Source organism: Anomalospiza imberbis, chromosome 3 (assembly GCF_031753505.1).
Source record: "Anomalospiza imberbis isolate Cuckoo-Finch-1a 21T00152 chromosome 3, ASM3175350v1, whole genome shotgun sequence".
NCBI classification, from domain to species: Eukaryota; Metazoa; Chordata; class Aves; order Passeriformes; family Viduidae; genus Anomalospiza; species Anomalospiza imberbis.
Genome location: NC_089683.1, coordinates 46784897 through 46811718, shown reverse-complemented (window position 1 = coordinate 46811718; position 26822 = coordinate 46784897). Strand labels below are relative to the sequence as shown.

Below are 26822 nucleotides of genomic sequence, written 5' to 3'. Positions count from 1 at the left end.
TAGCCCATAGTCCCACTGACAGTGGAGAAGCAGATGCTAAATCCTGCCCTCCTAAAAAGGCAAAGGCAAGGAGCCACATGGGGAGCAGCTTTGTGTCTTAAAGAGAGAGGACTAGGTACATTTGATCACACAAGTGCTCAAGTGCTCCCTTAAATTCCCATGCCTCCCAAAAGCAGTGCAGCTGACAGCTGAGCTTTGTCTATGATCTCATATATATCCAGTGTATAAAACACATACCACATATTGAACATTTGCATATGTTACATGTCTTTTGTTCCACTTGGGTGGCCTTTTCCTCCCCTCCCCCCATGACTCATCCACACAGCTCCCATCACATTATTCTGGACGTGTCATTTCTGAAGGACTACACATCCCTGTCCTGCAGAGAATGGGGGATCTGTTAATTGTCAGATGTTGAGTGGGTAATGATCAATGAGTGACTAATTGGATGGAAGAGGGAATGAAATAGGTATTACTTAGCTTCTGCTCTTAATTAAGAGCATACATAATGCTGTGGGGAAAAACTTAAGAAATGGCAGGAGGGGTTTTTGTCATTATGCAGGGTTTAATTACATGCATTGCACAAGCCAACATCCAGGTACTGTTTTCTTTCCTTTCAGGTGTCTCTCCAGGGTGTGACTGAAAAATGCCAAAGCGAGACCCTTAATATAAAGTAAGAGGAAAATATTTTTGCAGGCATGTGCCTAGCAATGTAAACAGCAAGACATAGAAGAATGCCCCGGTTTTCCTCAAAGTGCAAAAGCAGCAAGGCACATGCAGAGAACTAGAGTGAGACCATAGTGCGCATTATGCTGAGGCAGAGGGGGTTAAAGGCTCACTGCAATGTCTCCAGGTTAATTCACAGCACCAATGCTAAAAGAGGAGCAACATGACAGTGCTTTATTTAAACAGTTAATCATTTGGAAGCAAAAAGAATCATGATTTATTTCTCCAAATACAGAGATGTGGTAGGAAATATGAGAAGGGGCACTCAATACCAACACCTTCTTCCTAATGAAAAAAGAAATATTACAACTCATGCAGGATTAGGAACCTTTTTAGGGAAAAAAAAAAAGGTCCATGTTACTTGCCTTGCCAAAGAAAACCATCCTGCACTTGAATCTGTTCTTTCTATGACAGGACCAATATGACTCATCACATTCTGCTTGTAAATAATGTACAGATGAGATTCTAACTTTAGAGAGTTCAGAGTTTTATCTGGCTTTCAGTGAGTGAAGTCAGTAATGTAGGAAGACTTCAAATATATAAAAGAGGCCTTCAGAAGGCAATTATGATGGCTTCAGTTTTGGGGATGAGGGAGGTTTTTGAAATGCTGAAATAAACTTGGGTATCTGTTGTCCAAGTTTCCTAATCCAAAAATGAGTTAATTGACAACAGTTTCTACAGCTTTGTGGGAGGGTACTTAGGTTTGGGCTGGACCTTTGAAACCTACTGGCAGACAGTGCTGTTAACAGATTCAGCAGACTGTGACTTTCAAGCTATTTTCCCCCTCTTTGTCAGGTTGTTAATAAAGCACATAATGCTCAAGTGAGAGCAAACTGCTCCAAATATCTGCTGTTTTCTGGAGCTTGGCAAGTTAAAGAGGGGACAGAGACTGGTTCTTTGGCCGCATCTGCAGACACCATTAGATCTCTGCATTTCTGGACCTGGAAGTACTCACACAAGGGACAGATCTCACAACCAGAACTTTCCTCTCCTGGCCAACTGACAGCTGTCTACAGGGGTGGCAGGTGGACACTGTTGTTTGCTGGATGTTACAGAGCAGTGTGCAGGGTTTGACAAGCGGAGAACAGAGGACTGTCCATACCCACAGTAGGTGAGGGAGGCCATCCACTGCGTGAAAAGAGGTGCTTGCTGGCTGCTTTGCAGAGCCTTTTACAAAGAAACCCCACAAATGTGGGTATTGATGAAGCATTCCATGGGACACCCTGCCTGCCAAGTCCCCATGCTGCTTGCATTCCCTGAGGAGCCGGTCATTGCACAGCAAGCACTACATGTCCCAGGAAGGTCAGGCGCTCCCCAGAGCAACTCTCCCTCCCTGCTTCCATCCTGTCAACATTCAACAAGGTCCTATTTTGGTTCCTGTGTGGCCGTGGGCCCCTCACTGCCCTCACCCACTGTGGTACACAGGCGGCAGTGGAGCCATCCCTGCCCCCGAGCTGGAGGCCAGTGGGAAAACTGGCAGGAGAGGCAGCCACCCAAGCCCAGTGTGGTGCAACTCGGGGCTCAGGCAGCCTTGATGAAAATGCCGGCTGTCAGGGTGTTCATGGTGCAAAACAGCTGTGCAGCAGAGGCCGGGCCAGAGGGATTAAACCTTCAGCTGACTCAAATGACTGTGGTTATAATGCAGCCACTCCAGCCGTAAGCATCTAGCGCTCATCACATCACATCTGGGGCTGGCTGGGACCAGCAGGGACTGTCCAGGAAGTCTGGCAGCAGTCAAGGACAACTTGAGAGTGCTCCAAAAGGGAGCCCTGGTATCCTGCTGGCCTTTGCCTTGGCACAGGAGGGAGGAAGCGGGGAAGGAGGGGGTCAGGATGGCCAGTTCCAGGGCCAGGCTGATGTGGGATTTCTCACGAGGGAAGGTAAGCCCAGGCTGCAGGGCATCACTGCACTGCCATCTATACAATCCTCCAAAAACGTGGGCAGTCATTCCCTGATGAGAGGAGATAATTGCCTGGGTCACTGCTTTGCCTTTGGACCAGAAAGAGAGGCTGGCAGAGTGGCGGGCATGCAGAGACAGCCAGCCCTTCCCGGGGGCAGGAATGCTGGGTATGTGGCTCCTTCCTCGGCCGCAGTGTCACAGGAGGGGCACAGGAAGGAGCAGAGGTGGCACTGCCGGAGCTCGGAGCTCGGGGGATGGTTTCGATGTCCCTGTGTGCGCAGGCAGACCTGCCAGGCATTATTAAGGCAGCTGTGGTGTCCGCCCACGGTCACCTGGAGGATGAGGAGCCGTGCCAGGCTGCAGCTAAGTGACCCTCCTTCTAGGGTTAAACTAAGAAAATGAGACTGGAGATCAGGAAGAGCTTCTCGGCAGCGAGATGCGCTGCGTGGGGGGCAGGACAGTGGTGTGGGCTGGGATAAAAGCGGCCAGAGCGGCTTTCCTGGCGCATCTCCGGAGCTGCTCGGCTTTCAGGAGCTATGAGAACACTGAAGTTTCAGCTTGTAGGAAAAGAGAGTTTCCGCTCCTTGAGAGTGTAGAAACTTGGAAGTGTCTAGAAATCTAACCTAAAAGAAAGAACCAGTCGAGAAATTCTTTTTTTTGTTGTTGTTGTTCTTTATATAGTTCTTACACGCATCATGTGATTGTCTCCAGTAGTCTGAATCACAGCTGATTTAACATTTGGCCCTGACAGCAAGCGACCGAGGGCTGAAAGCAAGGGATGGCTTTCCCGACGAGGCACACCGTTTAGGAATCACACCGGGGTTCCCCCTGTGTTGTTTACCCGCGGCGCTCACGCAGAGGCCGCCCGGCTTCCCACGGGAGAGGCAGCGAGGCGCACGCAGGCAGCGCCGGGGAGCCGCGAGCCTCGCAGTGTCACTCCCCCACTCGCAGAGCCTCTCCCGCCGCCGCGCCGAGCCGAGCGTGCCTCTTCCACTTCCTGCTGCAGAGCCAGTTCTGCCGCTTACCTGGGAGAGGCAGGGAGGGTGTCGTAAAAGGAGGGAAAGCCGCCCGGCCGGCCGAGGAAGGAGCCCCGGGCGCGGCGGGGAGCGCAGCAGGCGCGCAGCCCTCTCGCTCTCCCGGGGCAGCCCAGCGCGAACCTCCCTGGCCCGCAAGGTAAGAAGTGTCAGAGGTGCCGCCTCTCTCGGCCCCCGTTTGCCGCCAGCTGCTGACCCACGCCTGGCTCTCGCTGGGGCTTCCCCCCCACTCAAACTGCTGCCTCGCTCGCTTTCTCCCCCCTCTCTCGGGTCATGAGAGCCCGACTTTCACAGATGGTTACAACATGTTTCAGCCATTTCGCTGCAGTTTGATTTGTTTGTTGGTTCTTGTTCTTTTAATTTTTTTTTAAATCAGGAGGGGTTTGGGGTAAACACTGGGGACAGACACGCCTGGTGTCGAAATGTTGTCCTGCCTATTTACGTAGTTGCCTGGCAATGAGTGGCGGCCAGGCCTGATCCCGATCCCGCCCTGCCCGGCTCTGCAGGCTCAAGGTGGTGTGTTGGCCGATGTCCCTCTCCCTTTCCCTCTCCCTTTCCCTCTCCCTTTCCCTCTCCCTTTCCCTCTCCCTTTCCCTCTCCCTTTCCTTTCCCTTCCCTTCCCCAGCTGACCCGGGGCTGCATAGGACAAGTCCACAGACCTGGTGAGGGAGAAGTTGCTGCAAGGTGTGAAGAAAACAAGATCACAGGCGCTTTTTGCCCCATCCTCTATAGCCTTGGCACAGAAGCAAGCGGGAGCAAGGTGGTAGTATTTCTTTTCTATTAGGATAAAATCAGCCATATAAAACCTGCTCCCATTTCACCCAGTTTCAGGATACAGGTTTTGTAGGGTTAGTCCTGGCTGGGCGCTGAGATTAGCACATCTGAGCTTACTGGTCCTCCACCATCACCAGCAACCCTGAGACCAGAAATTCCCGTTCCCTGCAAGACCTGGGTGGGTTCAAGGCCTGGACTGGCCACACCAGTGCCCCACCATGACCAGATATTGCTGTGACACCCATGGCGGGTGATGCCAGAGACAGGGATGCGAGGGGCAAGGGTGGCTGGGCCACGGTGGGTGAGTGGCTGCCAATGATTCTGCTGCCTGCAGTGCCATCAGCCTCTGAAACTGGCCTTGTCCTTGCAGAGTGCTGGCAGTGTCTGGAAGCATGCTGTATGTATATTTTTTTTATTATTTTCCAATGGAGTTGAGTTTTCTTTCTGTTTTCCTAAGGCAGGAAGCAAGGCATGTGCAATTATGGTGTTCGTGTCTGTCAGTGCCCCCCACCCCCAGCAGTGGCTTTTGAAGTTTGGCAGAGGGTACATGTCTGAAAGATACACATATTTCTGCACGTTTCATGACTGCAAGTGAGCGAGGCTGTTCTCACGCCAGCTGAGAGAGACACGTCAGGTCCCGCAGGCTTCCCTCAGCCTCCTGCCGCCCACGCACCACGCAGCCCTCATGCTGCAGAGCAGGGAGAGTGGCTAGGGATGGGAGAGACATCAGCCCTGTGAAATACCAGGGGCTCTTTGGGAGCCAGAGTCTTCAGTGTAAGGCATGAAGCTGTAGGAAAGCAGGCTGAAGAAATTGATGCTTCTCAGGGTGATCCCCCCCCATCCCACCCCACTGAGCCAGCCCCAGTTTTGTGGCAGGAGTTTTGGATGTCCCCGGGCCCTGGGATATCCCAGACTGGTGGTTCTTAAGTGCCTGTGAGAGTTTTGCCACCAGAAATGGGTGGGAAGTAGCCTCTGGAAAACAATCACTTTTTTAAGGATATTGAAGATAATTGTAGACATTTTCATATTTCACAAAATTTAGAAAACTGGCAGGGAATGCTGCCTATATCTGAGATGCCTGTTTGGATCCTGCTAGAGGGTGTCACCCTTCTAGTTTCTTACTACTTACTGCCCAGCATTCCTTCAACATGTATATCGATGTCTACACTAAAAAGGGAAAAAATACCAGGTCTGCTCTAGCCTTTGCACTATGGATTGTCCACTGAAGCAGCATTAGTGCTGCACAAGAGAATGTGAAGTTTGCCATGCAGACAGATTTGAAGTATGTTCTCCTGGCACATGTAGATTTTCCTGCCGTGGCTTCAGAAAATACATGAGAGCAACCATATAGCCAGAGGAACATTGTTTCCATATTCTTTTTCTAATTTTTCCAGAAGTCATGAAAATAAGCATTACCTGCCCTAGAGGGCTAAAAGTCTGTGCTAGGAATGTGACATGTGTCCTTAGTCTTTGCTGTGGAGGGTACCCAAGGAAGAGGGTCAGCATCTGTGATGACAGCAGCCGAAATTTCTCACAGTGAAGTGCAAAACTCTGAAGCTTGGATTTCCTTGGCAGTGCGTATTTAACTTGTAGACCCAAACCAGTTCCCACATTTGCACTTGCTCCTCCTGTAAGGATTTCTCTCTGGGTTTTTTTGAGGAAAGTTGTGTCTAGTGCTTCTGTAGAGAAAGCTGCACTTAGAGCAAGTGCTCTTGCACGCTTGCACTCATCTCACCCCATGGCAACAGCATTCCTTGGGATCTCAGCATGTGCATCCTCACAGCAGCTTGCGGATTCTGCATCCACTTACTCCTATCCCGCAGATGGATATCAGCAGCACCAGGAAACTTAAGGGATTCAGCCAAAGTACACAGGAATTATTTGGAAATCAAGAAATACCTGTCTGTCCCCACCCCTTGTGATCTCAGCTTTGCCTTAATCTCTACCCATGCCATTTCAAAAATGCTGTGACTGGTGAATAAAAAAACCCTGTCCTTGTGTGTTGTGCACCAAGGAAGGTGAGGTTTCTTTCTCATCCTAATGTTTTCTGTTTTAACAAGGTAGATAAATAAAACTTTGATCAAAAGAGCAAAGATATTTTCCCCCTCTCCAGAATCAGCAGAGAGCACAACCATGCTCATGTTGCAGTCTCTCTCTCTCTCTCTCTCTCTGTTTCTTCATGACAGAAGGTTTTTAATCAAAAGCAGATTGATGGTTAGTGTGTGTGTTTTGGGACAGCGCATCCTGACAAGTCTTCCTGCTGGAAAACAGATGAAATAAATACCTGATGGATTTTGCAATCAGCTGCAAGAAAACAGCACAGATGATCTAAGCCCAACACCCTTCCCCTTGTCCCCTTGCCTTTGTGGGAGGATTTTTAGGGGACTTTGGCCATTGCTTCAAACTTGGGTGCTCAGGCCCATCTCTACTGACCTGCAGAAGAATTTGCTCCCCTTCATTTATGCTCTCCCTGCAGGTTTCCAGGAATGGCCATGGCCAGCAGCAGCTGGATGTGAGCAGGAGATCTGGACGGCTTCCCCTGTCTCCCTGGCAGAAGCAGAGGAAGAAGCTCTCTGGGTGTGGGAAGCTTCACAAGGAAGCTGGAAGGGGGTTCTTCTCAGGAGCTTGAATCACTGAGGACCCACCCCAAAGGTTATTTGTTGAATTAATGCACATTGCAGAACTGGGTGTATAAGGAGAGGAAGGAAAAAGAGTGTTTTAAGGAGTTCCCTTGACATTTTTGGGAGCAGTCCAGGCTCTGTCCCTCTAGGAAGGGCCTCCTCACTTTATTACAAGCAGAAATATATGCAACGGCTCCAGCTGGTTATCAGTAATCTCCTGAATAGTCAGAGGAGCAGGGGGGATATTAAATTCTTGATGTTTTCTGGCAATATCATGAACTGACTTGAAGTTGCAGTGTCTTTCCAAATGAGGTTGGGCACGATCTCTGCTCTCCAGCAGCCTCTGTACCAGAGAAGGGATCAGGCTACAGGTTTCTCAGGGTATTTCAGTATGCTGAAGCATTCCTTTCCTCTGGTTCTTCAACACAGGCGACCAAGCAGGTCATTTTTCTGCCCTATGCCTAACTGTATTTGCAGGATAAGCTAACTAGAAAAGTCAAAGGAAACAAAATGAAACTCAGCAGCACAAGGCAACATAAAATACAAGGGATAATGGGCTCTTTTGGGTCTTTTTCCAAAAGCCAAGAATCTTCAGCTGAGCAAAAACAACACCCTGAAGTGCTGCTTTTGGAGGAGGATATTTTTGAATCATCTGTTATATTTTCAGCAATGTGGGGATTTCTCTTGGGAATTTCCATCCACATGCCATTGCCGGCATTGCTCAAAAGATGTTCAGCATGTCCTGGGGTTAATTTATCCCCGGGGCCGTCGCTACAGACATAGCTCTGCTGTTGTAACAGCTTCTGTCTCCAGCCAGGGCTACTGAGGGAGGAGGAGGATGAAGTCACATTTCCTACTTTTTTGATGCCAAAGCCCTCATCCCCTTGGTGCCTCCTACTTTGACCCTGTGAGAGCAGGGGCTGTGCATGGGTGTCAAAGCTCAGCTTTTGCTTACACCCTGCAGCAGGGTCTAAGCAAAAACCTATCTAAAAACCTAGAATTTTTTGCAGGTGAAAATGTAAGTGATGGAATTGGTTGTCTCTTCTGTCTGACCAAATTATTTCACTCAGGTATTTGGAGTTATTTTTAAGGTCACGTTACACAGGAAGGAAATAAGACTGTCTTTTAAATATTAAGTTGATTTGGGAGATAAAGAGGCATTTATGAATTCCGAGGTTAAACTAATAGGAAAGATATTTTTGAAATATTCTGAAGTAAGACATTTTAAGAGTTTAGTGGCTGATGCTTTGCAATACAGTTTAATAAAGTCCTAATATCCCTTCTCCAAAAGGCAGACTAAATACATTAAATAACAAACTTCAAGAAAGCAAAGCTGAATTTTTCTTGCCCATGTTTTCCCTTTCATTACATTCATGCAGTTCATTTCATAGATAGCCAGATGTAACAATGGAACTAAAAAAAAAAAAAAAAAGACCAAAAACTTTGGAGGTTGTAGCCTCCAAAGGAATTTAGTGACTTAAATCCCATCTGACACCCAATCCAAAACCTACGGAAGTTAATAGGGAGATTTCCATTTACTTAATTGAGCTCTGGATTGAGATCTTGGTTTCTCCACAGAAATCTTTTCTTCTTGTCATGGTGCTAAACTAAAGGCTATTAAATACAGAGGATCTGCATTCAAAGTGTTTTCTAGTATTTTCACCCAGCTACTTCAGAGGCCATCAAAACAGCATCTTGGTGCATAAGGCATTGCAAATTTGTTTCTGAAAAGTCTAGTTGGCATGTTTGCTCAGGATTATATTGAGTAGAGAGATGATCAGACAATGCATGTGGCCTACAGAGGTGGAGCTGTACCCCAGTGCTCAGCCAGATTGTGCTTTGTGAATACCAGGGTGAATTTTGCACAAGGAACCAGTTTACTGGAGATGCTCAGAGGGGAAATAAGAGTTTGCAATGTGATTTGTGCTGCTGGAGTGCACGTCATTCACTTTACGACCAAACATACAGAGATATCCTCAAGTTGAAGCATGTCTGAGCAGGCACTTCAAGGCCAGCTGACCCAAGGGTCAGGTTTACAAAACTGTTGAGGTAAGCAGAAGACAGATGCTTTGCAGGGAATTTGACACCTCTCCTTCACAGGTGCTTCTCTGTCAGGGGACCACTCAGCAGCTTTACAGCCTGGTTGGTGTAAATCTGACTGTGCTGTGCTGCCCTGGTGAGTCACCACCCCAGGGCAGTCATTTAAACTGACATCTGACCAAAGGTCCCAGACAAAGGACACTTTACCACCCCTGCACAGCATCAAGTTCCTGACACTGTCCTGCGTGGTGCCGAGAGCTCGAGGTTTTCTCTTTCCCGTCACGTCAGTTATGCCAGTCGGAAAACCAGGACTCAGTGGGCTGGGCTGGTGTTTGTGACCTGGTGTAGAGGGAAAGGGGTGCAAACCTCAGGGAGAGACGTGATGGTGGTGAGCTGGCCATAAGCCATTCAAGCCTGGGCGCTGGAATGGCAGGAGCTGGTTTGGTACCAGACCCAGCTCTCTCGTGCCGGGGCTGCAGCTGTCAGAGCAGCAGCAGCGTGTGTGCTGTGCTGGTGCAGCTAATAGCTGCTCTGAGGACTTGCCTACATGGGAAAATTTACCAGCGTAATTATCCCACTGTAATTATCCCAGGATAACTCTCCCTGTGGATGTGCTTAATATAACATAGGGTATGTATGAATATATGGCAAATCTTCTGCACAGATGGAGGTTTAAGTTACATAGAGGAGGAATGTTTACATTGCAGCCCAGCAGCAAAGCACAGTTTATATCCTACTTCCCAGCAAATGTTACACCCAGAATTTTCTGTGCCAGAGGTACTTTCAGGGGGAAGTACATGTCATTTGATCTGATCAGCAAAAACATAAAGCCTCAACCTTGCCCTGTAAACATGGGGCACAACATTTGCTTTTACAGAATCACTGTGGAAGCCTGGGTGAAGGCTGGGACACTGCTTTGTACCTCTCTGTGATGCTGTTCAACTCTTTTTTATAGAGTGATCATTTAAATTTGTTGTTCATTTCACTTTTTTGTTCAAAACACTGTGACTGAAGTTGGGAGAAACCCTTGGATCTCTAAAGCTCTTCAAACATGTTGTGATTTTGACTTTCTTTACCAGGATTCCAGGCCGGATTCTTTTGCCAAATGTTGTCATTCCCATTGCTTGAGTTCTTAGTCCCCTCTCCTCTGAATCCTACTTGGGATTTTAGCTTCTTCAATCTGATATAAGGTGAATGGCTAGGGAAATGATGAGCACCAAGCGTGTTTTTCTATATTCCATGGTAAAAAAGAGAATTTGCTGGGAGGAAGCTGAGCCTGCACCCTGTAAGAGGATGAAGATGGCTGCACTTCCTGCAGCATGCTCAGCATTCACCCGTCACTGCTGCTGTCAACCTGACTCGGGGTGAAGCAGAGGTGTCCATCATCAGGAGTCACTTGGCTGGACCAAATTTACTGGGATAGCAGTCCCAAAAAGAAGTGATAATTTTGTTTTGGGCCCAAGTCATTTCTGAAGGAAAGAGGAAAAAAATCCAACCAATAACTAAATTATCTTTTAATTTTCAACAATTAAAAATAATGAGACGCGTGTGATAATAGACTAGAAGAAATGGTACAATAAATTAAGCAGCAGCACTTGGAAACAGGATTTCAAGTTGAAATTACTCAGCTAGGCGTGTCATAAAGTTTAGATACGATGCATCAACTGTTATTAGAAGGTCAGTAGTAAAATAATTGCAAGTGATTGTGTTGCCTGGATTATGCCTAAACCAAACCTCCAGACCTAAGCAGTCTGATCTACTGACAGGTGCCAGAATTACTTCTGAGAGACAGTTCATCTGCTTTTTCCCCTCTCCAATGTCAGCAGGAACAGTAAGTTTCAGACATCCCATAGAAAACATTTGATTTGCGCAACACAATTTCCAAAACTTTAACTGCTATGTCTTTTCCAGCATCTGAGATAGAGTTATTTTAGGATTATTGCCCATGTGAAACTGTACCGTGTTTACAAGAGTCCTTTTTCTTGTTTTCCAGCTTGCTGAAAAATCCTGGCCTTGCAGTAAGGCAGCTGACTCACTTCCAGTTCAACAAAAAACCTTGGAAATGGCCTCTGTGTCAGGTTAGTCCAAATTATAACTCTCTACTAGCTTCACTCCAGCTAACCCTCTACTTTCTTGCTTTGCCAAAAGTCAGCCAGACCTTTCTTGCTGTTTTCTGCCATCTTTTTAAAAAGCATTAAAGAATACATATTGCCCTTCAGTATTCCAGCTCACAGTCACTGAATGGTGATGGATGATAGGCATTCAACTATGTGGCTGTCCATCTCCAGTGTTACTGTTCTCAATTTTTCAGGCACTTTTATGGGTCGAAGCATACCAGTCGAAGTGGATGAATCCATGCCGTGGTCCCAGTTACCTGAACATATCTTGGAAAAGGCTTTGCAGCCTTCTGGAGAGGGTATGGAGGATGAGGAGGCCCAGAGCTCACATGTTGCTCGAACACCTCAGGCTGATCCATCTTGCCTTTGCAGAGCACCAGTACATTATCACTCAGCACTGTCCGTGGAGCCTGACAGCAGCTTGTGGTCAAAATATACTGATCCTGATGGAGGTGGACACTTCTGTTCCCCTGGTGAATCAATATCAGGAGTATTTCCCTCGAAGACACAATCTATAGCTATGGACAAACCAGGCATGCAGCCAAGATCACAGTTTTCAGCTGACACCAGGCACAAGTCCAGTAAATCAGAGCAGATCTTTTCTGATGTTCCTGAGGACTCACTGGAGTCCTCACTGGAGGAGAGCAGCCAAGGGAGTTCACAGTCACAGCAACCCTCAGGAAACAGACTCCTGGCAGAGCTGGGGACTGTAGATACCGGGTACAACTCCCAGTCGCAAGACGTCATGGGCATCAGGCATCTGGAGCCCCCCTTGCCACTGGTGTCTGTGCTGAACCCCCAGGACCTCCCAGGACCACTGATCTCCAGAGAATATTTGGGACCTGAGCATCAGCAGTGCCCTATGTGCCATCACTTGCCCCATCCCAACATGCCCTCGCAAGCCCACGGCTGCTTCAGGCACCGCTGCCCAGCACAGCAGCCCCCCCAAGACCCATGTGAGTAGCACCTCTCACCCCACAGGAGGTTCTCTGGGTATATCTCAGCCATCGTTCACCAAGGGCGTGTTTCCAGCACAGCATGCAATTATTAAGCTCTTTAAACATCTAATTGCAGTCCATTTTACAATTTCAGATTTTTGGGTTATGTGGCTGGACTCTCTGCTGCAAAACCTCTGAACCTCTCAAGTTAAAGAGGTCATGGTTACTCATCAAGTGCAGGCAAATGATTTTGCTTAGAAACCAGCCTTTGTCGGTCACGCTGAGCATGCACAGCCTCTCCCTGCTGTTATTTCATATTCTAGTCATTTCCTTCCTCCTTGCATCAGTCATTCGGCAGCCTCCTATACCGACTCAATTCCTGTTGTTTTTGTAGATTTCCTTGCTCCCCCTTGGATCCCCAAAGTTGAGAATTTCCTGCCAGGATTAGGTTGGGAGGTTATCCTTGATCTCCATAAATAGTATCTCCCAGCACTATGACCAGACTCACCCATGTGTTTTATTTCTATGTGAAAAGAGCGTGACATCCATCATCCTAATTTTTTTTTCTGTTGTCAGCTGAAATGAGAGCTCATTACTTAAAATGGAGCCCTCTCAGCTGCTGGTGATTGTGTCGCTGAGCGCTGATGTGACTCCCTCAATATGGGTGTTCTGGCTCTGGGAGACTACAGTGCAGTTTACAGCCTGCTATTAATTAGTATTCCTTTTCAGTCTCTGAGATTTTTATCTGTTATGAAGTGAGCTTTGAACATTCAACAGCAATATAATTGTTTTAATATAATTTATATTACATTAGGCTCATGAGACCCTGACCTGTTTTGGGCTGGCTTTGTAGTAAAAAGCTGTAGGCCTGTTCTGATAATTTTTTTTTTCAACCTTTTTTGACTCCACAGCATTTATATTGCATCTCTTTAAGGAGTTTTGTCCTTTCAGCTATGTGCTATAATTAGGTATATGAAAGAGGAGGGTTTCAGAAACTCGGTTTCCAGCTCTGATTTTGGAACTTTGTAAAGGGGAAGGGGCTACAGATGGACTTTCAACAACATCTACAGCTTAACATTTGGAAAATGTCCTCTGGTTTTCCTTACGTACTTTCTCCTTTCAGTTCAGCTCTAAGCAGACAAAGAGCTGGTTGCACAACACCCCTGACTATTTACCTCCGTTTACCTCCTCCACAAGCAGGCATCGTGAGAAGTAGGACATTTACTGAATGAGGACATTTTGTTTGAAAGCAGGAACTCTGAAAAGCTTTCTTCAGAAAAATCACTACCATTCCAGCCATATCCAGAGGGCAAAAAGACTAAAATAAACTCAGATGGCTGGAGCAGATTTGGTCAGGACCAAGAAGCTGGCAACTGTACTCCTGTTTCTCACATGCCTGCTACAGCGTAAATCACCTCCTGACGGCTCCTTGCCTCTCAGATTATTGTTGGGCAGTGGCAACCCGCAACAAAGCTCTGCACCTCCCCTAGGGAACAGCAACTGTGTCTGGAGGCGCTAAGCTGGCTTGGGCACCTGCTATTTGAGATACAACAACAAAACTGCTTCTGAAGTCAAAGAAATGTTCACAACAATGCCGTGTGCCTGGGGACCATAATTTCAGATATTTGTCTTTCAGGGATGTGGGGGTGTGTGGGCACACTCGCCTGGCCACGCTCTGCTTTGAACTGTGGCTGCATCCAATATACTGTAGCAGCCGACAGATCCAAAGGAAGCTGATGAAACATTGGCCTTAAAACCAAACCAAATGTCCCAAATCCCTGTCACCTTCCCTAGAGCTGGTCATGAAGAATCCAGGAGGAAACAATATTGACTTGCAATATGGTTCTCCCAGTCCCTTTCACCCTGTCCTCTTGCAAATAGTTAAGAGGGGGGTGGGAAAATCTCCGAAAACAATCTCAACAAATACAATGTTGCTGACTCACAATTTCATCAGGAAACTGTGTAATTAAGGGTTGGTTGGAGGGATTTTTTTCGTAAGTGAGGGCTCCTGGAACTGTAGTATTCCATGAAAGCTTTGTTTTCTTTCTTTATCTTCCCCTTAAAGAAAAAAAAAAAAACCAAAAAAGATAGACGGTCCTCATGGCTGCTAGGGAAAGGAAGGCATGACCCAAAAATAGCTAAAAGGATTTTAAAAAACAGTTTTGGGGGAAAAGAGTATTTGAGTACTGCAGCTTTTAGAGACAGCTCATAACATCATAATCATGCAGTGCTAATAAGCCCTGCCAGGCTGGACTTTGATCTGCACACAGCAGCTTGGAAGTGCGCAGAGCTGCTGCCTAATGAAAACCGCAAGCAGAAAGACTGAGAGAAGAAAAAATTCCTTTTTCCCCAGTTGGGAAACGAACAGCTTACATTGCTTTCTCTTTCAGTTTATGCCAATAGTTCCACTGTACAATGGTTATTAATCAGTATTATGTGTGGCCAGCAACAGTAAAGGTTTTCAGAATTACTTGAGCAAAATTATAACTTTGGGCTTCCCCTGCAGCCTCTCGGATGGCAACAGGAGCAGCAGCAAGACCTTAAAATGTCACTTTAACAGAAAATTCATACAGGGTGAAGTAGCAAACTAAGCGATTATTTTTCCTCTTTTCATTTACAATAATCACAGTCTGTTTAGCCATAGTGTTACAAACTGATTTGTTCCAGGATTTTGCATCTGCTTTCATGAGAACTTTGGGATGATTCATTTTCACAAGTCATTGCCAAAAAGAAATTTTAAAAAAATCCCAACCAAAAAACACTGAGGCACAGTAAGCACAGGGACAAGGCAGCCCTGAATGTTTAACTCTCAGCTGTCCCAACAGCCCAACCCCGAGCAGGGATCTGAACCGTGCCGTATGTGAATGGGAAATAGCAAGCTTTAGACTCCAAAACATTCCTTCATCTGGCTTCTTTCAGAGCGAGATACCTGCAAATGCCTCCAAACTGCTCAGTTTCCCAAGACATGCCTGGAAAGGAATAAACACAAACTGAGGCAAAAATGTGTTGGCTGAAATGATAGTTGCTGCCTTTATTTTCTCACCCTCCCAGATGGCAGAGCTCCTTACCAACATTTTGCTGAGCCATCTCAACCACTTCCTCCTGTTCCTGGACCTTGCATGAGAGTTATCCGCCCAGCCCAGCAAGTCATCCCAAATTACTCAAACCTCCGTGCTCCCAAAGGCACTGGAGATCGACCACCCCAGAGGACATGCTCCTCCCCTGGTCCTCCTCGATTCCCGTAAGTATGCCTGTGGGGGGGCAGGGGCTGTGGGAAGTGGAAGTTCCTCTGATCTGATTTTGTGGGCTTTCAACCAGTAATTCTGAATCCTTGTACTGTGAGCGTGCCCAGGCTGTACATGTGAGTGCCCAGTACATGTGAGATACTGGGTTGTTTTCTTTATTTGCTGTTTTACACCCAATGGGGCCCTGACCCTTCCCTAAAGGACTTCAAAGTTGGATGCCTGATATGTTGTTAGAGCACATACTGAAATGCATGTGTTAAGGAAGATAAATGCTTGAAGGTTAAAGGGATGAGGGGTTGAAAGTATCTCAGTTGAAACCTTAGAGCTCTCCTGCTCACGGTCAAAGGTCAATTTGGTGGCTTGCTGGGGTCTTCAGCTTTACACTGTACCAGCCTGGGACAGCTCAATCACTGGCTTCCAGTGATTTCCTTCACACCTCTTCTGTGGTGCAGAGAAAAAGGGAGGAAATCCCATCAGTTGCTGATATATCTCTACATTGCAGTTTGCAGCCTTTTCCATGTTTTTTCATAGCAAAATGTCTGGCCCTTCTCATCCAGGGCTTTTTGAATGATTTTCAGATATTAATTTACCAGGCCTTATATTCTTATAAGTATCTCATTAGAAGATGGGAAATCTTATTCATGCAGGGGTTCCTTCAGACTCAGCTATCTAAAATCAAATTGAAGCCTCAGGTTTTGAGAATATCTGAAATCAGACTTTCTATTCAAGTGCCACAATACTTTTAGGGGTGTTAAACTTACAGGCATCTGTGCTTGAAAATGTCCACTTCTGTGACATGGTCTTGGCAGGGAGCTGTGAAAATGGGCAAGACAAAAGAGGGCAGACAGTTGAAATATCATTCTGCTCTGGCCTGTGAAGAATTAAGGGCTGTAACAGAAAAGTGACAGCAAGATCAGGGAGTACCTGCAGCAGAGAGAACTGCACTGAAGAGTTTGTATGAAAATATAAAAATGTTGGGGGATAGTGGATATCCTTTGCAGTAGTAAAATTTAAAGCCAGACTCCTGATTTTTGGGACATTTGTTAGATAAGGCAGAGTTTTGGGATGATCTGTAAATTAGCCATCGGGTCGTGTTTTTGTGGCCATTGATGAGGCATGTGTTGCTTTTATTAGTACTTTCTTCTGCTAAAAGAGATCCAGAATACTTGGGCTCTGTCCTGCGGCTGCGTGGCTGCTGCTTGCAGGCTGACTCCAGGAACAGCAGTTATATGTTGGTAATATTTGCCTATAGAGTATTTTGTAACAGAAAACATCTGCACCAAAATGAATAAACCAAATCTTAATGTGACAACAGAAAACATGCTGCGACCAGCCTGTCATCATTCATTTAAGAAAAGCTAAGGAAAAAAAGAGAGAGGTCTTGATTGACTAAGCATCATGGCTCTGTGGGGAAAATGTCTCAGAGAAACCTAAAACTGATCCAACAAATTCAACCCAGCAGACTGCAAGCACACCTCGTGTAAAAATCTCTATAGATTCACCTTTCCATTGACTTAAAATCTGAAGCCAAAGTGTAGTAGGACAAGAACTGCTAAGCTTCCTAAAATCATCCCTTTCTGTCTGTTTACTGCAATGGAGAAGACATTAAGCAAGGTAATTGCAGGTCTGGAATGCCAGTCCCTGACATGAGAAACCCTCGTTGGGGTCTGCCATTGCTGGTCAAAAAATTAACTTTGTTCCCTTTGGCAAAACATTGGGTTTGTCCAAGACTGGAGGCCCTCCAGAGCTAGAGCTGGAGTTGGAGTGACTCATTTTCCCAATTTCCACCTTTCTCTGAGCCTCTTGCGCTGCACAGGACATCGTGAGAGCATCTGAGCTGCCATGAAGTGTTCTTAACTTTAGATAATGGAAGAGGTTACCCAAGGGCCACCCTGCTGCTGTATGTGCATAACAGCATCCACGACATGCCATTATTTCTCACTCAGAAACAGCCTTTGCTTCTGCTAATTGCAAACTGAACCACTTTCAGCTATGATGTGACTTACTTCCTGTGATTAATGTTTCTCCGATAAACTGCTTCTTGTGGTAGCCTGTCATCAAGGTATCCGTTCCAAAGACACTGTAATAACTAAGCAGATGTGCTGAGCCAAGCATTTCTGCAAGAACATTTCACAGCTAATATGAAGATAAAGTTCTTATGTGTTATTAAAAGGAGAAGAAATTCTGAATTCTGCCTAAAAATAAGTATTTTCTAAATCCTTCATTGCTTTTCTTTGTAGAAACCAGCTATACAACCAGCTACCTAATGGTCAGCTGCCCCCCAAGCCATGTGGACCAGATGAAGCATGTGGTTGTCCTTCTGACAATTTTCCATCTCCAGCTGCTGTCCCGAGACCTCTCAGTAACCCTGCAGCCAGGGGAACTCTGAGAACCAGCAATCTGCCGGAGGAGTTGCGTAAGTGGTTAACAAATTTGTTCTGTGCAAGATTTTACAGCACAGCCTAACAGCTTTAGGTGGGAGAGCTCCAGAGTGATGAAGGGGGAGGAGAAGGCAGGGGGAAATGACATTAAGACAAAGACAACAAGAAAAGAAAATACCAAGTGTCACCACATGTGTTGGGTGTGAGTGTCTATGTTTGGTGGGATGGAATTACCCCCTTGAATCCTGAAAACATAATGGTCACTAATTGCTTGTTATTTTGTTTACAAAAAGTAAATACTGTTTGGATTGTTTTTATGACTCCTTGAAACAGGATGTCCCTTTGAGGCAGGAGGGGCTGGAGTTTACAGTAAAAGACTAAAAACAAACAAAGCCTGAGGGATAAAGTGTTTCTGCCTATCCCAAACCAGACAAATACGCTGAGCCTTGACCTCAGTTTCTCCCTGAACTGGTGAGTTTGGAGAGGACTCTGGGACATGCTGAGGGCAGCACAGGCTCTGCCTGACATGCTTCTATTGCCACCAATGCCACAGATGAATTTACTCTCCAACTCTTAGGGGAAAGTGAGGTTTCAGAAAAATAGTTTCTTTCTGAATGCCAATCTGACTAGTAGGTGAGATGTACCATTGCTAAGAACCTTCCACAGCTCTCCTGAGGTTTTGATTTTTCCTTTATTCTTCATTCTGTGTATCACCTTTCAAATTCAGAGTCACACCTCTCTGGCCTGTAGGAGTGAGTTATGATACCAGATACCACTCTTGGATAGACCGTACTTTATCAGTTAGTGTGTCCTAGATGGAGGAATTACTGGGTAAAACGGGGTCATCTGTAGTACGTGCACAGCTGGATTAGATCAGCCAGCTGCTTTACCCTGATGCATAGCCATGAAAACCCCTCCCACAAGGGCAAGGACATTACTGTCACCAGCCATGCACCCTGCCTGCACAGGGTGTTAATGTTGCTCCAAGGAGAGGCAATATGACATGCATAAGGGCCCGTTCCAGCTCTGTCATATCAGTGGGTCTGGGAAAAGCTGTGCTGGCTGCAGCCAGTGCAGGTAACTCAAGCTGGGCTCAGGTATGCCCAAGTGCTGGGTAAAAGCAGCTCTGGCCACAGGGCAGGGGGAGCAGCAGAGGAATTTACCCTCTGCAGTTTGCCAGTAAAGCAGAAGGAGGTCAAATCTAGAGCAGGGTTTTGTACAGGGGGTTGGTTTCAACACTGAGCCAACTGCACTATCCCACATCCATTCCGTAAACAATCCAAAGAGACCTAAGTGGGCAGAACCTGTAGCGTGGTGGAGAAGGAGGGCTGTGACAGTCTCACCCTCTGAATGGTGTATTTAAAGGAGGGCTGTGACAGTCTCACCCTCTGAATGGTGTATTTAAAGGAGGGCTGTGACAGTCTCACCCTCTGAATGGTGTATTTAAAGGAGGGCTGTGACAGTCTCACCCTCTGAATGGTGTATTTAAAGGAGGGCTGTGACAGTCTCACCCTCTGAATGGTGTATTTAAAGGAGGGCTGTGACAGTCTCATCCTCTGAATGGTGTATTTAAAGGAGGGCTGTGACAGTCTCACCCTCTGAATGGTGTATTTAAAGGAGGGCTGTGACAGTTTCACGCTCTGAATGGTGTATTTAAATGTGTTACGTATTCATACAGACTCTCTCTCCCAGGCAAGGTCTTTATAACCTACTCGGTGGATACGGCAGTGGAGGTTATGAAATTTGTGAACTTCCTGTCTATAAACGGATTTCAAACTGCTGTAAGTATTCCTTCCGGAAAAAAATTACTTTCAGCCAGGGAAGCAGCTTTTTTTAAAAGCAGCAGAGGCAATACACTGTCCATTTAAATTTTTTTCTGGTTGTAATCACATTTTGTAGGCTAAAGAAGATAGATATAGAATGAACTAGCCTTGGTTTTGCAAGCTGTAACTTTATTGATCTGCCTTTTTGTTTATTCTTCTTTTAAATGAATTTTGTGCTTTGAAGTATGCTTTAATAATGATCCTGGAAAATTTCACTTAGTGACACCAGATGGGCAATAGTATGAGGTTTTGTGAGCTATTCCATTAATATTGTCTCATATTTGATCTGTAATACCAGTATTACAAAAGGTCAATTTTATGTTCTTCCCATCCTACCTTTTATTTTCTCCAGTGCTATTATATCATTGATTCTTTAGATGTGAGTAACTTTCTGCTAAAAAAGATCTAAAAGTAGATTCTAAAATTCACACAGCTTAATGAAACAGCCCATCTCATGGTTTAATTTGCTTTGTTATCCCTTTAAAAGTGATTTTGCTTTGTTATACTTTCAAAAGGGATTCTAAAAATCATTGGCCTGAAAAGGTCTGTGTAGTACTCTCTAATCCCATAAGCCATTCAGTTTTTTACTGAATTTCTCATGAATTTGCTTCATCTTAGAGGCCCACAGAGGCTCTAGGATTCAGTGTTTATCAAAATCTTGATTCATATTTTCTTATTTCAAGACCATGTGCTATCTGACCCCTCAAACTTCACTCTTTGGCTCCAATTCAGGAAAGCATTTAAGCCAGTGGCTATCATTAAACTGAATGAGACTCAGTGGGGAGCTTTGCACATGCTTATTTATTTTCATGAATCAAAGATTTTTTTTACCAAGACTGCAATTATACTTCTCTCCAGCAGTTCTGTACTATGACCAATTCATAAGAAAGCTTTTGGGCACCATAGCTTTACAGAGTAGAAGCCTCATTAATAGCACCTTTGCTGGACATGCAACTCTTGGAGCCTGTTGCAGAATAATAAATACAGCAAAATGGCCCCAAAGCTGGGAAACAAGTGGGCTCTCTGCATTCAGAAAGAAAAAAAGAAAGATTTGAGAGCAGATCATGACCCTTATCTCAAAAACTTGGAGAAGTTAATACTTCCCCATTGGTCACAGTCCTTGATTGCTGGTTTCTGGATGTACTGGGCATGCAGAGAAGCAAGCAGTGTTGGTCATATTGAGTCCTATGAAGTCCTCCATTGCTCTGCTGTCATTGAACTCTGGGTGACTGCACCCAGTTACCAGTGACCTGGCTGACTTCCCACCACACACCCTGAATATTTAGTTGAATATGAAGCTAAAGCTTCACACTCAGTATACCCTTGCAGTCAGAAAACAGCAGGCATTTGCAGCTATACAGGTGGAGAAGGTGGGCAGCACCTCTTTCTGTCCAGTAAAAAATGCCTGGGAGTTGGGGACTGGCAGGGCAGCCAGTCAAAGGGCCAGCTGAGTAGGAGCCCAAGGAGGTGCCTGCAGCAGCCCTCTCTGCCTGCTGCCTATCCAGCTTGACTCCGGACTGCACGGAAAGGGGAGAAGTGCATGTACACGTTTTTTTTCCTAAGGGAATGCTTGTCATAAACAAAGAAAGGAGTAGATGCTCTATCAGTTCTGTAAAACAGGGAGAAAATGTGAAGGGATGCTCACCACAGACTTTCATTCTCTTGCAGATTGATATCTTTGAGGACACGGTACGAGGTATTGACATCATTAAGTGGATGGAGCGCTACCTAGGTGATGTATGTAAGGGCAATTTAACCTTGTTTATAGCAGAGGTGACCTGAGGAAAATGGTTGAATTATTCTAATATACAGCAGGGACAGAATGAAAATGCAAGACCCTACTGTTGTCTTCCCTGCCCCTGTAGAAATGGCAGAGGCGTTGCAGAGAGAGTGTAAGCAAATCTCACTCACATCTGTATCTGATGGTCCCAGAGCTCTTTCTTTAAGAAATGAAGTGTTCATTTCTTTAAGAAATGAAATGCAAGTGGCATTCTTGCAAAATTCTAATGCTGCCTGTTACATCCATCATGAAGCTGCCATTGGAAAAGTTATTCCTCCGTCCCCATTTTAAATAATGAGGTTTAGCTGTGCTTCATTACAATGATATCTATATTTCATCCCAGGCTGCATAATCATGGTTAATGTTCCTCCTTCTCACCTGAAGCTTTTACACTGATACCTAAAATACTGATATCTAAAGGGTTCTTCTGGATAAACCATCCTACATTTAAACTGGAAATTGGTGTTCTCTTGGTTGATATATAGATTTGTTCTCATCACTTTGTATCTATCTAAGCAGTAAAACAGATTTATCTTGCTGTCAGTGCTGTCCCCTGCAGCAACAACTTCCTCTGAAGTTCCCCTGAGTGGTGAGGGCACATCTCCCTTAGGATCAAGCCAAGTGGTCGGACTATACCAGCACAGCTGGGTGCAAACTGGTGATTCTGTCGCTGGACAGGAGCCATCATGGGCTGCCTTCCTTGGATTCTTGCCTTGCTGAGTGGCCACTGGGTCTCTGACTCACTCTGGCCTGATCTCTATGGTTCAGGAACAGGATGACAGAAGTGGTGAAATCTCCTCCACCTGAGCAAGGAAGCTCAACCATCTGAGCCAGCCCTAAACAGGTTTCCTGAAGGTGTCTATGCAGGCAGGATACAACTGCATGCAGAGCCAGCCTGGGACCTCTGCCATGGAAATGCAGTCATGCCTACTGAGGCTTGCATCAGGACAAATTAGGCTTGGGCTTACTGTGTGTAATGTAGGTAATGAAACCAGAAGACAGGATGACTTTGCTTTTGCCAAAAACATCGTTGTCACTTAAAATACAAGCTGACAGATCTCTGGGACTTGTGCACAGTCAGTAGGAAAAACCAGTATGTGCTGAGAACAATCTCCTGCCTCCACCTGAGGATCTTTCTCTGACTACCCACCCCAGAAAAGTTTGGTTTCCCTCACTGACTGTAGAGGCAGTTACTAACTTCAAAACCCTTACCTGTGTGTGGAGGAAGGGACTGCTTGGACACAAGCAGAGGAAAGTGTGCAACTGGGCATGTCTCTTGCAAACCATCAACATCTGTAAGTGCTTACACACATGTCAAGCACAAGCAAAAGTAATTCAGGAGTATGTTGAATCAGTGAAAGGGATAATGGCTCCTTACTGTATTTGACCCTGTGGCGGGACAGATTCTCTTGATACAGCACGAAAGGAAAGAGTTAACTATGTGTAAGATTTGGAAGCCTTACACAGGCTTCACGTGCCAGGGATGAAAGGCAGGCCCCAGGTAAACACAAGTAGGAAGCTTTCATCTGCTGCATTTCAACTGGCCTGCCATTAAGGCAGAGAGATGTTTCTCAGATATAAAGGATGGCCCCCCTCTGGAAAGCTGAGCTCAGGTGGGGCTGGGATTAAACAGGTCAGAGGCAGGATGCGGGCTGTCCTAGCAAGGTGAAGGAGCATTGCCTTCAGCCCATTGTGACAGAGCTGCCAGGTACCCCTAGAGCTGCCCAGGCCATCCACAACAGCCCCCCTCTCTGCACAGCAACCTCTCTGCACACTTTGCCAGTAAGATCAGAAAAAAAAGACATCATTTCTGCCACTGAGAGCCCTAGAAGTAGCTTCCACAGACCGCTGTTTTTAGTAGCTTTTTGTATAAAAAGCCATAGATGACTAAAGAGATGCATTTCTACATAAGCTTTTGGAAAACATTTGGGTCTGAATTTAAAGACAAAAGTTTTCTGTGTATGCACATAGACACTCTACACTGATAAAAAGTAGCTTTTTATGACAGGGATTCCAAGTGTCAACTGGTAGCTGCTAATACATCTCTTGACATTTCGATTTTCTATATTGAGATGTTGAGAAATAACGAGGAGGCTGAGTGTATGAGTTCTCCTGTATTTCCTGCCAGAATGAATGAGATCCTCTTGTGTTTGCCAGGAACACAAAGATCACTTAAAACACAAACTGGCAGATTTCCGATCTGCCTCTACCAAACACGCTGCGTTTCTCAATTTCATGAAAGTGCTTTTCTCCCTAACAGAAGACAGTGATGATAATCATAGCAATCAGTCCAAAATACAAACAGGATGTGGAAGGGGCTGAATCCCAGCTGGACAGGGATGAACATGGCTTACATACTAAATACATCCACAGGATGGTAAGCAAGGACATGCATTTGCTGTTTTACAAATACTGTCTCTTCTTCTCAAAAGACAAATCTGTCTCCAAATGGCAGGTTCTTTGCTTTGTTTTCTCTAATCCCCATAGTTAAACACCCCTCTTTGGAATTCATTAATCCTTCCTCTCATCAGCTCCGTATGCTCATTAACATCTGCTAAGAGGTTCAAGGAAGAAAAATCCTATTAAACATGCTCATCTTATTTCTTCATATTCTTTATTGTTCAATGTTTTTCCCTTCCTTCACCTTCTGGAGCCCTAGTATAGCACTAAGCACAATCTTATCTAACAGTGTCTGACCTTCTTCCCTCTAAACTAGCCCCTGTTGCTTCAGCCATCCTGGAACTGAGGTCTTTTCTAAGGCAGCAGTAGAGCTGACTGAAGGGTGGAATTGCAAAGCAAAGGCCAGAGATGCAATGTGAGGCTCCTGGGAAGTGTACAGAGGTGCCAGAGGACCAGACACCCATCTCCATAGCCTGTCACAGGATGCACATTTAGCCCAGAAGAGCCCATAGAGCCATGAAGCTGATCCTTTCTCCCTTGGTTTGCAGTTAGCTGCCTTTCTCAGCCTGTAACCCATCTAATCCCCCAGTTGGAATATGCAGTCAGGTTTCTCAGAAGCTGTCACCAGCAGATGAGCTCTCAGCAGCACTTTGCTGTCCATACCACCCCTGGGATGCCTGTGTCCAGGCCATGGGGAACGGGCTGAGCCCTGGCTCAGACACGGACCTGGCCTCTGGCTGAAATCTTTCACCTGTTTGTAGGCCAAACAGGGATGGGTGTTAGTCAAGTCAGGCTTCACCAGATCGAGATGGATTTCATGGGATTGCACCTGCAGCTAAACCCACAATTATTTCACGCCCTGAAACTAAATGTTCAACAAATGTTGACAGATCTTTCCTGTATCCATTCTGTAGCAATGAAAAATTAGATTAAGTGGCCAAATCAAACAACACCGAGTCCACCAGGAATAGATCAACTCATTTAACAGAAGAGCAGTTTAAGTAAACAAGGAATGTTTTTATACATAGGGTTCACACACATGCAGAGAAAAATTGTCATGTCATTACAATAAAACTGGCTTTTTGTTCTATTCTAGATGCAGATTGAGTTTATACAACAAGGAAGTATGAACTTCAGATTCATCCCTGTGCTTTTCCCAAATGCCAAAAAGGTAACATACAAGCATGCTTATATACTTTCCACATGATTAAGTGCATATTATTTTGATCACAGTGCAGCAGATGGAATCTTAAAACTCAAACACTCAATTTCTTGGTTCTTAACAGCCTAAGTAATATTCCAAAGCTTATAGTTTTATGTATTCCGAAGTTCCTGTGTTATGTACATGCAAATAAAACATTTCATCCACAATATAAATCAGCGTATGAATGTATTTCTGATGATGAATGTACAACTAAAACTCAAATTGCCTTGAGCACTGAAAGAATTTAAATGGAGGGGGGCAATCTATCCAGGAAGCATGCTTTTTATATTAACCCTTTTATAATTTTGTCCAAATGCAATGCTGATGAGTGAGATGGGCAGGATTTATGACTGTTATGAAGAGAGGATCTGGAAGAGGGTGTATTGAGAATATAAGGAGTATATTAAATACTAAAGTACTAGGCTGTTTCATGAAATTTGACTAGCCCATCAAAGGCAAACAAAGATTTTTTAGGACTTGCCATTTCATCTGCCCTCCTTACTTGTTTTGAAGATTCATTTGAGAATAAGAAATAAGTAATGCAACAGATTTCCATATCTTTTACCTTACTGAGAGGTTCTCTTGGATTTTTACAAAGACAAAAATACTAAAAGGCTTCAGTTCAAGCTTTCTCAATCCCTGCATTGTATTCATGTTCACTTTGCATAACTAAATGCTTTGTGCACTGTTGGGTAGCTATCATGTTTCCCCTAGGTACAGCTGCATTTTAGAAAAGTATGGAAAAATTCTTAATATTTCTTTGGGTGCCCAAATTTTGGAACACGAGTCATAATTTAAGTAATGTTGTCAATGGTTTTAGGGCTGTGCAGTCCCACTGCACTTATGGATTTTAGTGTAAGGAAGTTCTTTATTTAATCACCAATTTAAGATCAGAAATTTGAAAATATGTCCCTGAGTTTGTAAAATATGTGAGGTCCTGTGGGTTGAACAGTACCTCTGGTATTTCATGTCATTCAGATCCCTTCCTGAATGATCTCAGTCTGCTACTTACCTTAACTAAGTACCTGGAAGACAGCAATGGTGGGAATTGGCAGGCCAAAGGCAGGAAAGCAGACAGCATTTTCAGTCAGTTTTTGATGGAGGAAAAGAGTTCCTAACCATGGGGCTACTTGAGCGTGCACCATGTGAACAGACCACACAATCTAAAGCCAAGTGGCACCTTAAGGGTTGCAGAGAAAAGTGTCCCAGGAGGCACTATAGCTGTCTTGGGGCTCTGAGACAGAACAGAAAGTTATTTGGGCTCATCTTTATTTATCAGAAGATTATTTAGTGTATAGCAGCAGTTCTCTCAGACAGTGGTCTGTAAGGAATTTCCAGGGTTGGTTTATCCAGCTGCCTCTATCATGGCATCAGGCTCCAGGAATCCTTCCTGCCCATCCTCTGTAGTCCACATAACCCTTCAGTTTTTTGAGAGGTCCCTTTCTCATTAAATTATGCAGCTCAGCATTTTCTACTGCTGTTAAGCTTTAGTTTCTTTCTCCACATAATCCTTTGGTACATCACCTACCTTCATCTAGCTGCTTAATGATAATGTAACTGAGGACATCATGGGTGGAAGGAGAGCACCAGAGCCTGAACAAGTTGCAGTAATGAAGTCTGGAGGCAGTCAGAGGAAGTGAGGTACCTGAAAAACTGCCAAGTATATGTACAATTGGATGATGTTGGCAGGCAAATTACTTCAATTTTGTCTTTTTTATACTGTCCTTTATACGTTCAAGTATTAGCATAGCTGGCAGTGGAAAAAAGCAGAAAATGAAGATTTGGAGGTTTCATCTGGGGATGGGGCTATTAGATGAGTTAATCTCATACTCAGCACAT

General features: G+C 45.2%; 1 protein-coding gene and 1 long non-coding RNA gene across 9 annotated transcripts in view; one reads left to right on the top strand and one right to left on the bottom strand.

The window, feature by feature from the left end:
• The first annotated feature begins 245 nt into the window (after nt 1–245).
• TRAF3IP2 (TRAF3 interacting protein 2) overlaps nt 246–26822 on the top strand; it is a 30495-nt gene continuing 3918 nt past the window's right edge. Inside the window, exons 1-11 of one of the 8 annotated variants that reach the window (XR_010997198.1) lie at nt 246–469; nt 621–673; nt 11089–11173; nt 11407–12168; nt 15202–15391; nt 17636–17811; nt 19469–19557; nt 21268–21331; nt 23640–23756; nt 24694–24780; nt 24876–24950. Coding sequence is in view for 5 of the 8 variants with exons in the window: in XM_068184266.1 (XP_068040367.1) it covers nt 11158–11173; nt 11407–12168; nt 15202–15391; nt 17636–17811; nt 19469–19557; nt 21268–21336; nt 23640–23756; nt 24876–24950 (1494 nt within the window). In the remaining 3 variants the exon portion in view is untranslated. Of the gene's footprint in view, nt 470–620; nt 674–3404; nt 3800–11088; nt 11174–11406; nt 12169–15201; nt 15392–17635; nt 17812–18509; nt 18874–19454; nt 19558–21267; nt 21337–23639; nt 23757–24693; nt 24781–24875; nt 24951–26822 lie in introns of those variants that run through there. The other 7 variants (XR_010997196.1, XR_010997197.1, XM_068184266.1 and 4 more) reach the window with 7 other exon arrangements.
• Nucleotides 14486–15318, bottom strand: LOC137470684 (uncharacterized). Its single transcript, XR_010997202.1, has 2 exons — nt 15219–15318; nt 14486–15140 (listed from the first exon to the last, which is right to left on the bottom strand). It is a non-coding gene; the product is annotated as an uncharacterized lncRNA (long non-coding RNA).